The sequence below is a fragment of the Lissotriton vulgaris genome, chromosome 4_1 (genome assembly GCF_964263255.1).
Source record: "Lissotriton vulgaris chromosome 4_1, aLisVul1.2, whole genome shotgun sequence".
Lineage (NCBI taxonomy): Eukaryota > Metazoa > Chordata > Amphibia > Caudata > Salamandridae > Lissotriton > Lissotriton vulgaris.
Window position 1 is genome coordinate 1771416359 of NC_141691.1, and position 13604 is coordinate 1771429962.

Consider the following 13604-nt stretch of genomic DNA (forward strand, 5'->3'; position numbering starts at 1 on the left):
CCAGATATAAAGATGCATCTTTTAGTAATGAGGACTTTTATATTCTTGGTTTGAAAATATCACTTTTAGAAAGTAGGTATTTTCTTGCTTAACCATCCATTGTGCCTCTGCTAGGTTTGTGTATTGACTGTCTGGCTTTGGAGTGACAGGGGCTGGGGATGTGCATTCTGTTCAGACAGCCACTTGGGGGTGAGGTGTGTCCTGCCTTTCCAGAGTGAGTCAGGGCTGGGCTGAATAGACCTGGGCTGCATTTAGAGTAGGGGAAGGAGATTTCATTTAGTCCTGAATGGGCCTGGTCTGACTTTGACAATGCTGTCTACACCTCCTGCAAGAAAGCTGGGCCATAGAGGACAGAACTGTTTTTTTGCTGAGCACAGACATTCACTGCCACAAGAGAACAAAGGAATATTGACTATAAGCCCCAGACTTTTAGATTAACTCTGGACTCAAGAGGACCCTCTGCCAAGGGGAAGAGCTGGGTAAGCTGAAGGAGAAGTACTGCCCCTTTGCTGTGTGCTGACTGGGGTTGGCCTGCAGTAGCTGTTTCTGCCAAGGAGAGGAACTGTGTGTGTATCCTGCTTGAAGAGTGTCTCCAAGAGCTTGGAAATGGAGCTGGTCCCCTTTCAAAAAGTCTCAGGAACAGCAAAGACTTCACCATCCCTCTGGGCACCATCTTTGGATCCGCGGGTTTCAGTTGCCGCAGAGGAGAGAGCAGCCGACCCATCACCGGATCCGTCGCTGGCTTCGTGTCCTGCAGGCACTGCAGGAGGCACCTCCACACTTTGCTCCACAACCCTGGTCTCAGCGATGCTGTTTGGAACTACCGCTTCTGAGCCGCTGCTTGCACCGCGTCCTGTGGGCACCGCACTCCGCACCGCCTTGCTTCACTCTCCCATCCCGGACTTCACCAACACTGTCACTGCACACTAAAACATGGACCAGCCCCGTCGCCTGCACTGCGACCAGCCAGCACTGCCTCAAGCACCGCCTCATTCCGCATCGCAGCCGTGGTCTCACCGACTCCGTTGGATGACCGTCACTGAGCCGCTGCCTGCACCAGGCTTTGAGGGCACCGCACGCTGCACAGCTTCACTTCACATCGCAACCACGACAATTGCCCCGACCAAATTGTACCAACAGGATCGGACACAACAAAAAAGGTACTGTTTTCTAGTCTGTCAACGCTACAGTTGACCCAAACCAAGGCGGTCGGCTGGAACTGTTAGACTCTGTAGTTTTCAGCATTGCGGTAGCCCTGATGGAGCTACTGACTTGGAGGAACTGTGATTTTGGGATATTTCTGCAATTTAAAGGTTATCTTGCAAAGTACCTATTTTCAGTATTGTATGTTGGATTTTTGTCGTTTTTTGTCTTGTTTGGTTTAGATAAAGACTTGCTATTTCTCTAAACTGGTGTGGTGTCCATTTGTAGTGTTTTCACTGTGTTACTGTATGCATGCACAAATGCTTTACACACTGCCTCTGCTTCATGTGAACCGCCTCAGAGAGCACTTTGAGAGGTTCGAAGTAAATGTGCTCTTGGTTACAGATCAAAGAGTGGAAGAGGAGAGGGAACCTCTCCCTGACCTCCTGGCTGCCAGTAAACACAATGGGTCAGTGGAGGGTGTCACTCTCTCCCATACTGACCCCAGAACAGCAGAGTGACTTCCGCCATCTGTTGGGACAGTTTGTGTCACTGTTCGCCCTCACGCACCTGTGTGTCCAAGACATTGACACTGAAGACAGCCCACCTGTTAAAAATAAAGTGTACACACACACACACATGCAAGGTTGACAGACAAGGTGAGGTCCAGTATCAAGGAGGAGGTCTCCAAGATGCTGGTGTTTGGGATAATTTAGCCCTTCAACAGTCCTTGGCCTAGCCATTTGGTGCTGGTCCCCAAGGCTGCCTCACCGGGAACTTAGGTTTTGCGTGGACTACCCGGGTCTCAGTTTTATCATGAAGACTGATGCACACCCCATTCCAGAGCTGATGAGCTTATAGATCAGCTGGGCACTGCAAATTTCTCAGTACTTTTGATTTGACAATGGGTACTTGCAGATCGCTCTGACTGAGGGGGAAAAAGAGATGTCTACATTCTCAACCCCAGAAGGCCAGTTCCAGGTTATGCCCTTTGGCTTGAAGAATGCTCCTTCCACCTTTCAGAGGTTGGCTAACAGGATCCTGGCTAGGAAGGAGGTGTTCTGTGTCGCCAACCTGGAACAGATGGCTGTCTACAGCTCCATCCGGGAGGAACACCTGTAGCACTTCCACCTGCAGCAGGCGGGCCTGACTATCTAGGCCAGTAAGTGCCAGACAGGGCAGGAGTCCATGGTGTATTTGAGCCACATGGTGGGCGGGGAAAGGTGCAGCCCCTTCAGGCCAAGATTAAGACAATCCTGGCCTGGCTACCCCTAAAACAGAGACATAGGTGAGGGACTTCCTGGGCCTCACAGAATACTATGCAAGGTTTGTTAAGGGAAATTGCACCATTGTTGCCTCCTTAACAGATCTGACTTCAAAGAAGCAGCCTAGACAGGTGACCTGGACAGAGGCCTGACAGAAAGCATTTGATAACCTCTGGGAGGCCATGTGTGTCGCAACCGTACTCGGGGCTCTTGACTACTTAAGGAGTTCATATTACAGACAGACACCTCAGCTGCCATGGGATCTGTTCTCACAGAAGTTCAAATGTGTGTTTACAATGACTTTTGTCTTCAGTTTACGTTTGGCATGAGTGATCTTTAGAAACATTGAATAAGCAGAAGATATTGAACCATTATTAGCACTGCTGCTTGAAGGGTATGCAGCAAGTCTAGGTGCAGGTTAATACCAGATCATTACACAGTCCTGACAGTTTTTTTGTGGCCTTATCAAATCTGCAGTTTCCACCAAATCCTTTAAACGTGGTTGCTGCTGTATGCCATCCCCTAAGCCTCATCATAAAAAATTATGTAAGTCTAAGGCTATGGTATGGTATAGTTCCACACACCTTGCACATCACCTGGGGATGCTGGTAAGTCTTCTAAGTGGCTGCTACGGACTTACAGTATTTTGGGGGATTTGCTGGAGGACATAGACTGTCATAGATACACCACTGGGAGGCCTTTGGTGGATCACTTCAAGGAGTGTACTTCTGCTAATTTTCAAGGATTCAGCGGTATTGGTTGAGCCCTGAAACCCCCAGATTAACAGCTGTAATTCCCCCCAGCAAAGATAAATTTCTTAACTACTACTTAACTATCTGCCTGACCATGGTGCGTAAATTGTTTTGGCAGTGTCCGATAACTCTCCAGTATTAATTTGTGGCTTAATCAACGAGCAAACACATTTTCCCGAAATGAAATCCAGAGCGGTGCACACATTTTATAGAGTTTTTTTTAAAAGGAATTATTGATCGAGGTCAAAGTTATAGGCCCTCTTGAAATCGCCTTGGTGGTAGTGTTACAGTAACCAGGAAATCACTGTGATTGAGTATTTTTAGTGTATTTGTGATTCAAATTTTGTGTTTACAAATTTGTTTTTACAGCTTATAGTTTCCTAAAAGTAGAAATGAGCACTTTTACAGAGAGGTGCTGTTTAGTGTTACTGGCTGTGTTTTACACCAATACTAGGTAGTACGTTGTCATTCTGTGATGCTCCCGCCACTCCTTTTTCTGCTCTGTATCATATCAAATGTGTAGTTCCAAAGATAGCCTTTTATATATGATTTATTTCGTGTTGCTTACATTTTAGGTGATGAAGTGCTAGAGTGGAACGGAAGGCTACTGCAAGGTGCAACATTTGAGGAAGTTTATAACATCATTTTAGAATCCAAACCAGAGCCCCAAGTAGAGCTTGTAGTTTCAAGACCCATTGGGTAAGTTTGAATTTGTCATTTCTATGGATAATATGGTAATGGATATGCATGGACATTTATTAATTTATCAAAAAATGCAACTGGATTTTAAATGAACAAATTGTGTTCCGTCGCTTAATATTTCTGCGTACTTTCCTAACATAAATAAGGCCAGGAAGAGGGGAGGGAGAGAAGGTTGTAAGTACTGGGACGAGGAAGAGAGAATCAAGTAATGAAGATTACCGATAAGTCATCCGAGCATAAGATCACATATAACCAAGCATGGGCCTTCTTATTATAATATTGAAGCAAAAACAAAGACATAATAAACATGTGGAAGTGAAACTCCATTTTATTGCAAAGAACAGGTATCTTATGTTGGGTCTTTGTAGACTATTAATGATGGAGTGCTTGTTATGCTCCTCCATGGTGTGCTGGGGGTTCTATGCAAAGAGGAACCAGGACGAAGAGCACACATTTCAGAACACTCCAGAAATTTACACCACAAACTAAGCAATACATGAAGATTCCAAAATTATTCCAAATAGTGAAATCAGTTAATTATAAAGAGCTCTGTTATGCAGCTTTAAAAATAATACCGGAACCAAATCTCAACTCATTACCCTGGACTACAATACTTCCATAATGAGAGATAAATATAGACAGAGATGCCCAAATTGCAGCTGAACAAATGCATGCGACGGAAAATCCAGCCCAATATTCCTCCATGCTTCTTGTTAAATGAGCCTGAATATTGTCAGGAATTTCTTCGGTATGCTTGTAAGCTAAGGAAATAGCAGTTTTTTTTGTTGTTTTTTTTTAATTCAATAATTTTATTAAGATTTTAAAAGGTAAAAACAGTTAGGTACAGTTCATAATGATACCAATATGAAGAATAAGGAAAAATCCACAAGTTCATCGGGAGATGACAATAATAGCCAATAAATTGTGTAGAGCAAAAATGACAATCAAGAAATAGTGTGGCACAAGAAACAGAATTGCAATGTCTCCCTGAACTCTAAGCCATTTCCTAACTGGAGCAGACTGATTCCACAGGATTTGACCCAGATGGGTTCACAATTTAATTCTCCATGCAAAGCTGTCATGAAAACGGCCCCAGTGGAATCCAGATCCTGTGAGGATACCAAAACAGATGTATTCCTCTTTATCAAAAACCCTAAATTCCTCATCTCTCTGCAGGTTTCATTTCTGTGAGTTACAGCAAGAGAGTGGGACTAGGCCTAGATCAACAGATCATCGACGTAGGGGTACATTTTTATTGTTTTGTTGTAGAAGAAAGCCATCACAGAAGTCAGAATTTTTGTTAAAACCCTTGGCTCTCTATTCAATCCAAAAGGAAGTACACAAAACTGCCAATGTTCCTTCCCTATACAAAATCTGATAAGCTGTTGGCTTGCAAGAGCTAGAGGGATGTGTAAATAGCCATCCTGTAAATCCTTTTTGGTCAGCAAATCTCCTTGGGATATCAGTAACATTACTTGCTGAAGGGAACTCATTTTGAAACGAATTGTGGGGATGAACTTCATTATTTCCTTCAAGTCTACAATCATTCTGAATTAATCCAATAGCTTCTACACAAGGAAAACACTTGAGTAGCAACCTAACCCCCACTAATCTACCAGGACCTGAATTATTGTTTTTTTTCTAGAATAGGGTCAAAACACTGTCCATTAATATCTCTCTTTGTTCTTCTCAATGGAAGAGCAGTAAGTACATATCTGGAACTCAGAAGAACCGTAGAAAGGGTTATCCTGCATGCCAACGATATCACTGGCAGAGCCAATTTGTCAGATACCCTTGGGACCCAACAATCTTGAAAAAAAGAAAGCCGGAACCCATCTTTACACAGGCCACCGGCATAGTCAGGAACATTGTTTAGGACTGTCTTTTGATCCAGGTGGTTAAGGAAAGGAATTAAAACCTCAACCTGTTAAAGGAAAAATAAGTGTGTTTTTTCCTTGTACTTGCCAAAAACCGCCTTCTTATCAAATCCCTTTTGTCTGGTTTTTAATTTCCATAATACTTGCTCCAATTCCTCTTCAAACAAGTTGTTATCGGAAAACTATATGAATGTTTTCACAATAGACTCAATCCATATTTGGCTTTGTGTCTCTGTTTCACAACTGAAGTTAGGTAGATCTAACATTGAAGTTCTCCTGCTGCAGATTTAAGTTTCTCATTTTAAGTGAGGCAGACTCTAACCACATTTTTGCAGTATCCTGAAACGTTTGATATTCCAAATTTGTACAGAATTTCAGAACCTGAAGTTACATTTTAAATACCTAGACCTCATTAGAAAACTGCCATGTTAGGTCTGGGCTTGCAAACATTTTAAAATCAGTCAGGGAGACTTAAAAGTACATGAAGATGTAAAGTTTATAGACTTCATTGGTGAAACATTTCTCACAAAAAGTTTTTTAACAAGGTATTTTCCAGGATAAACATTTTTTAACCTGACAAATCTCCTGCAACATGTCGTTTTTTATCCCCAAACCTACTTGTTTTTTGTTAACTCTTAACTAACTTTATGATGTTTGTGAAGTTATTGACATTTAAAAAAAAATTCATGAAGTGGGCAGAAGCACATTTAAACAATCTATCGCAGACAAAGCAATTGCCATCCTCCCTCCTCATTAGCAGTGGTCTGTGCTTAATTGGTAAGAAAAATAAGGCCAGCACCAGAGATATTTCTCAGAAGACCACTGCAATTTGCAAGAACTACTGTCCTATCATTAGTATCAAATGCCAATGCGTACTCTACCCACTAACCATCACACACCTCTAAATGCGATAATTTAGACCTACTCAGGCCACTGCAAGATGTAAGAACTGACTGGACGCCCTTGTATTATTTTTTGTAGCTATTGAAATGTTAAACACTGCTAATGTTTTCTGCTCAAAAATAAGTAGACCACTCTACCATGTGGTAGACTGTCATAAATAAGTGCAGGTGTTAAAAATTAAGTGCTAATGCTGAGCGCTGGCACAAATTAAGCAATGGCAGTTATGCATATATTAGAAAGCCTATGTGAATGCAGACCTTGCTAAGGTTTCCGCTGCATAATATGGTGCTGGGTGAATGCATAGTATTACTGAAGATGAAAACTGTTTCATGTACTTTTTTTGTCATTTCAGAGATATACCCAGGATACCTGACAGTACTCATGCACAACTGGAATCTAGTAAGTTTGTTGAATGTGGGAAAAGGGTGATTAGTGGATGAAGTTTTTATTATGCAGTATCCAATGACATCTTACTTCTCTAAGGAAATGTTAATGCTGTCCTTTTCTTAAAAAATTTCCAACACATTATAATCAATTCATCTCAATACATTATGTAGCCAAATGTGGTAAGCAGCAGTATATGACTTGATTTTATTTGTTTTTGTTGCAATAATGATGTTGTAGATACATCTTGTAATTAAGGTATGTTTCTAGTATGGGTTTCTTGGCAGTTCCTATACTTTGAATATTCCCCCCATCACAACTATGTTCTAAGATATTGAAAACATTATTAAAACATTGGTTCTTAACCTATAGCCTGCAAATCTTACTATCGGAGTTCACAAATGTTTATAAAATTAAATATTAAAGCAGATTAATCACACACATCTCTCTCTCTCTCTCTCTGCCTCTCTCTCTCTCTCTCTATTTATATATATATATATATATATATATATTTATTTATTACCCAGAGGCGGTCGTCGCCGTTGGGTAGTTATAATAGCATTCTTTGTGTTGCTAATAATGTTTGCCGTGTTTGATGAATCTCCACGATACCTTCTAAAAGAGTGCTACCTTTGGACTAGTTTGTACATGGAAAGTTGAGCGCGATCTGTCAAGTGGGTGCCGAGAAAATGGGGGAGTCCCAAAACACATTTTCCCCATTAATTTTCCCATTGGAACTTTAGACACCATTACAGCCCAAACCACTGAACAGATTTACACCAAGGGCCAGATGTAGGTCGCCAATTACCGGACGGTAATGGACGATTTCGGCCGTTACCGACCGGTAATTGGTTTTTGAGATGTAGTGGCAATTATTTTACAAATGTAAATGTAAATGTAAATGTAAATGTAAATGTATTGGCATTTATATAGCGCACTACTTACCCGTAGGGTCCCAAGGCGCTTCGACCGCTGCGAAACCCTTCCTGGCTTCCCTGAGAGATGGTCCCTTAATGGGTATCTCCAGGGTGAGACCAGGCATCCCCGGCGGTCTGGTGGGGCCGTTAGTGAAGATGAGGCAAGCTAATGCCCAGAGTTGCCGAGTGTGATCGCTGATCAGAGTGGGCACCGAGGCGAGAGAATTATCGAGTCCGCTGACCCTGGTCCAGAAACCTGCCGCGCCGGGAATCGAACCCTGGTCCCGGGCCGTCCTCTGCTCTCGGGTCTGCCGCCTCTAACCAGTGAGCCACACTACTTCACTACACTACACTAAATTTACCGATTCTGTAAAATACCGAATCGTTAATTTTACTGATTCGGTAAATCCCAGATGTACGTAGCACTGTTTACAGTGCTACAGGCCTTCAGAATTCGGTATTTTATCACCCAATACAATTGGGTGGTAAAATACCGAATTCAGGTGTACATGTACATCTGTGCATGTACACCTGAGCCATGTAACACACAGACATGCCCTTAGGGCATGTATGTGTGCCACATGGCACACAAGCCTGGAATTGGGGTGCTACAGGGTGTCAAAGTGACACCCCGTTCACCCTTGCAGGATTCGGTATTTACCGATTCGGTAAATACCGAATCGGTATTTCCCATTGATTCCTATGGGCTTCAAGGCCCATAGGAATCAATAGGAAATACAGATTCGGTATTTACCGAATCGGTAAATACCGAATCATACCGATTCGGTAATTCTAAAATAAGAATTACCTACATCTGCCCCCTTCCTATTTACTTACTCTTAAATACCGAATCGGTATGATTCGGTATTTAAGAGTAGGTAAATAGGAATTACCTACATCTGGCCCCTAATGTGACACAAAGATAAATCTTGGTCCAGAAAGAGTGGCTTTTGTGTTTTGGTATAAATCTGTTCACTAGTTTCGGAGAAATTAAGGTAAAAAAAACATTGCATATTTCATGGTGCTATTAGTGTATTGTTTTGACGTTCAAACTGTAAAAATTTCTAGGCTGTGATCTCAGACTTCCAGTAGTAGTTCAGTAGGGGCCCATGGCAATAAAAAAGTCAACAACTGCTGTATTAGAGACATTTGATGAAAATGAAACATGAGGTTACCTCTTTCTCAAAATAATTTTTTGTCACATCACTAAAAACGCCCGTTTTTTGGGGGGCTGGGATGGGGAGGTGTCTACTCCTAAATACAACCAAGAACAGACACAACCCGGAGGATACAGACAAATACCTTCACAGTGAAAAGGAGGATTTGTAACATTTTATGTTGGTTCGCAACCATAATGGCAAGGTTAGGTCTAATGCAATATCTAAGATCCTGCTCAAAGGGCAACCTGGAAATAAGGTGCACTAGCTATTATTTTTGTTAAGTGACCTTGCGGGACATGTAACCTGCGCAATAGGCATATATCTAAGGCTCAACTGGGAGTTTTGCATGAAACTTCAGACTTCTTAACAAGAACACTCTCGTTGGTAATGCTTGCTTGCTGGTTTTTACTTTGCAAGTCTCCCCAGCTATCAGCTTAAGTACCAGTGGTTTATATGCTTGGACCTTTCATGCCAGATATATTTGTTTTCCTTTTAGTGTAACCAGCGCCAACCAATTCAAGGCACTCCTAATTATCATCAGAGAGTTCACCTGCCTGTCTACCACAGAAAACTCCATCCCTCCATCACAGGAACTCTGACTCCCTCACTGACCACTTCCACAACAAGATACCAACTATCTACAGAAACTTTGATCCCCAACCCTCCGCCCTGATCTGCAACCAACCACCTGCTCGCTGGATGGGAATAACTCAGTCCACTAACAACTACCGCCCTCCACTCAGGAGCGCCCACCGACCCTTGCCCCCACCGACTCTTCAACCTCATAAGCAGTGAGATCAGCCACCAGCTCACCACCATGCTCAATGCATCCATAGCTACATCCACCTTTCCTGACCCATGGAACCATGCAGGGGTTAAATCCCTCCTCAAGAAACCTTGGGCAGACCCCAGAGAGTTCCAGAACTACCGTCCAGTCTTCTTCTTCCCATTCCCTGCCAACATCCTGGAGAAGGCCATCAATCTCCAACTCACCGATCATCTGGACCTTTCCCAATCAGGGTTGAGAGCTAACCCCAGCACATAGAGAGCCCTGATCGCGGCAACGGGTGACATCCGAACCCTACTTGCCAGAGGAGAATCAGCTGCCATCATCCTCCTGGCTCTCTCCTCAGCCCTCAACCCCATCTGCCACCACACACTCATCGATCAACTACGCCAGTTTGGAACTGCAGATGATGTGCTCAGATGGATGGCTTCCTTCTTCACAGGACGCACCTAGAGAGTCCTCCTTCCTCCCCATAACCCAAGCACACAATCAGCGGAGTACCCCAAGGCTCATCCTTCAGCCCTACCTATTTCAACATCTACATGACTCTTCTCACAGACATTTTTCAGTCGCACAACATCAACATCATCTCTGACGCCGGTGACACTCAGCTCCTCTGCTCACTCTCAAATGTAAATGTAAATGTAAATGTGTTGTACTTGTAAAGCGCACGGCTTCCCCAGCGACGGAGCATCCCGGCGCTGCACTCATACCGCTGTGGAACTCTTCCTGGCTTTTCCCTGTGAAATGTCCACTCCTGGGCACCCCCAAGGTGAAGACAGGCATCCAAGCGCTGCTGGGGCCGTTGTGGAGATTAAGCAAGCTATTGCCCAGAGGCACAGAGTGGGACGCATGATTAGACAAGGCACCGAGGTGAGAATTAGCAGGTCTGGGGAGATTGAGCCCAAGAGCCCCCGAGGCGGAATTTGAACCCTGGTCCCAGGCCAGACCTCTGCATCAGGGTCTGCCGCTCTAACCATTGCGCCACACTTCTCCACAACCCCACCTTGACGAAGATTAACTTTCACTACTGCATGAAGAATGTCGCATCATGGATGAAAGACAACTGCCTGAAACTCAACACCGGCATAACAGAAGTTCTAATCTTCGGCAGACACACTGCTCTTTGGAACGACTCCTGGTGACCAGCTGACACTAGACCAGTTTAGAAAAAGAAAGTATCTTTATCTAAACTCATCAAGACAAAAACAACAAACAATCCAACATACATGTAGGAAAATAGCACTAAAAAACGGTTATTTCCTAAATCAAGCTTGTAGAAAACAAATAGCTCCACCTGTAGTTATTACAATGTTGTGACAGCAATAAATCCAAAGTAAGGTGCCGACTGCGTAGTGCGCTACATCGGGCGTGGAGTCACACAGACTCCCAAAATACAGGACCTTGGAGAACAAAGTCTTTAACGATGCACGGCGTCGTGAAGGTGAGGCGCTGGTGCCGAGGTGGAGTGCCGCTCCCTGGCTGCTACGGGGGAGGTGAGGTGCCATTTTTGCAAGGAGGTAACATATCGAATTCAGGACAGGGGAAGTCAGTTGCGTTGGCGGTGAGACATTGGTTCTATTGAGGCGATGCCATGTCGGCGAGTTCATGGAGTCACCCTCAGCGGTTCTAGGTACAGTGATAACAGGATGCTTGCAGTGACGGTGTCGGTGTGAGTGCTGGCATCAGGAATATAGATAACTGCAGCCGTAGAAGGGCGTCGAAGAGCAGCGGAGCTGTGGTGTAGGCTTGGTGGTGCATTGTGCACTTCACGAGCGGTGCCCCTGGCCACGGTGCAGATTGCGGTGTCACAGTTGCATTGCTGACAGTGTTTGAGATTGTTTTTCTTCCTTCTCTTATGTTTCTTCCAGCTCCCAACAGTAGCAACAACCTCCAAAGGCCCAAAACTTGAATAGGCACCTCCTAGCAGGTCAGAACTCTCAGTAGTAGAGTTCAAGTCGTTGTGTCCCTGAGACTTCAGTACAGAAGGCCAGCACACACAAGCCTTTGGAGATTCTTCTTCAATCAGGTTTCCCAGCAAAGTTCCAGTCTTTGTCCTTGCCTTGGCAGAAGCAGCAACTGCAGGCCATCCCCAAGCATGCAAGAGGGGCAGTACTCTTCCTCACAGCTCTCCAGCTCTTCTTGGCAAATGTTCCTCTTGAGTCCAGAAGTGCTCTAAAATTCTGGGGTTTAAAGTCCACTACTTGTGCCCCATTTTGTCTTTGTTCTTCCTTGTGCAAGGGTCCCTGAGCCCAGTTCAAACCATTGCTGTCCTCACTGATGCAGTATGACCACAGTGGGTAGAGACAGCATTGTGCAAGTAAGTCAGGCCCTCTTCAGATGCAAGGAAACCTCCTCCCACTACTCTAAATGCAGCCAAGGTCTATTCAGCTCAGCTATGAGTCATCCAGAAAGGGCAAGGCACACCTCAACCTCAGGCCAAAAGCACTTTAATAAATTCAAATTCACACAGTCAAGAGTTGCTCATCCAAGCTCGATATCAAGACATACTATCTCAAAATATCAGTTAGTCTGCACTTCCCTAGTGTGCCTGCAAATTCTGCTATGTCCTCCCCTAGCCTCTTCTGGTCAGGTGTATATTATCCTCCTCCTGTATTACAGTGTTACAGTGCCACACAGGTCCTCCAGCATGCTGTTTTAGCTGCAACGTTCTTTTGCTCTGCTGCTCCAGCCCTGTTCTAAGTCTTGCAGCGAGATTCCTGAAATTCAGGCCTCGAACATTTTGATTTACCTGTTGACTTTTTCACCTCTCTATCACATTCCTGGCCACATCCCTCTGAGTTATCAACTAGCCAGTTACTTCAGAAAGGGACTGTTCATAAACTCGAAGAAAAGGTAAAATGGAAGATCTTTGTTTCCTTCTAATGTCACAAAACTGCTATTGTCATAATGAGACCCTCTTGCAAGCTACAATTTCTTCACTGGAAATTTGAGCCTCTACCGGCCTCAATGCTTGAGAACTATACATTGTTTTTACCTGACTGGCTTCATAGTCATCTGGGGTGGTATTAAGGAAGGAATATAAAGATGAAAAACCCATGCCCTGAAGGGAAGGCTGCATATTTTCTTTTCATCAGGTGTTGAGCAAGAAAAGTTATTCTGTCAGAAACACTAGCATCTTTTTGCTTTTTGACACTTTGCTTGTGAAACCTCAACTATTCATGTGACTAAGGACTGTGTACTGGCAGTTTTACTGGACTGAATTCCTTATAAGGTGAGTAATTTGCTCATGTGTCTATCTTTCAAAATGTGGCTGTATATATGTTTATATTATATCTTATGTCATAGTTGTATACTTATATGCTTGCAGGTTCTAGCTCTTTTGAATCGCAAAAGCCGGATCGACCGTCTATATCAGTGACTTCGCCCATGAGTCCTGGCATGTTGCGGGATGTTCCTCAGTTTTTGTCGGGACAACTCTCAGTATGTAAAACCTTTGCATCTTCCTCTTTTATTCTTTACTTTGAATTAGTCTTTAGTTAAAGTTTCCAGAGACCTAGTCACAAAATATAGTTCTTGTATTTAATTTTGTTTGGAATGCCAGGCTTAGCGAACTGCTCTATGAGTAGACTTCTTTCACTTTTGTGAACTGATTTTTTTTATTAAGAAGCAACAATAGTATTTTGTTCGTAGCCTACTTAGATATTTGCTAAGAGATGTGCCAACTGCATTTGTGCATGTGATGTATTAATT

At 43.6% G+C, this 13604-nt stretch overlaps 1 protein-coding gene across 2 annotated transcripts in view; it reads left to right on the plus strand.

Annotated features, from left to right (window-relative positions):
• The window catches only part of RIMS2 (regulating synaptic membrane exocytosis 2), a 1859827-nt gene that overhangs the window by 1065156 nt on the left and 781067 nt on the right, over positions 1-13604 (plus strand). For both annotated transcript variants that reach the window (XM_086966100.1, XM_086966101.1), the window contains 3 exons: positions 3736-3859; positions 6995-7041; positions 13222-13334. In XM_086966100.1, the coding sequence (XP_086822226.1) occupies positions 3736-3859; positions 6995-7041; positions 13222-13334 (284 nt within the window). The remainder of the gene's footprint in view (positions 1-3735; positions 3860-6994; positions 7042-13221; positions 13335-13604) is intronic.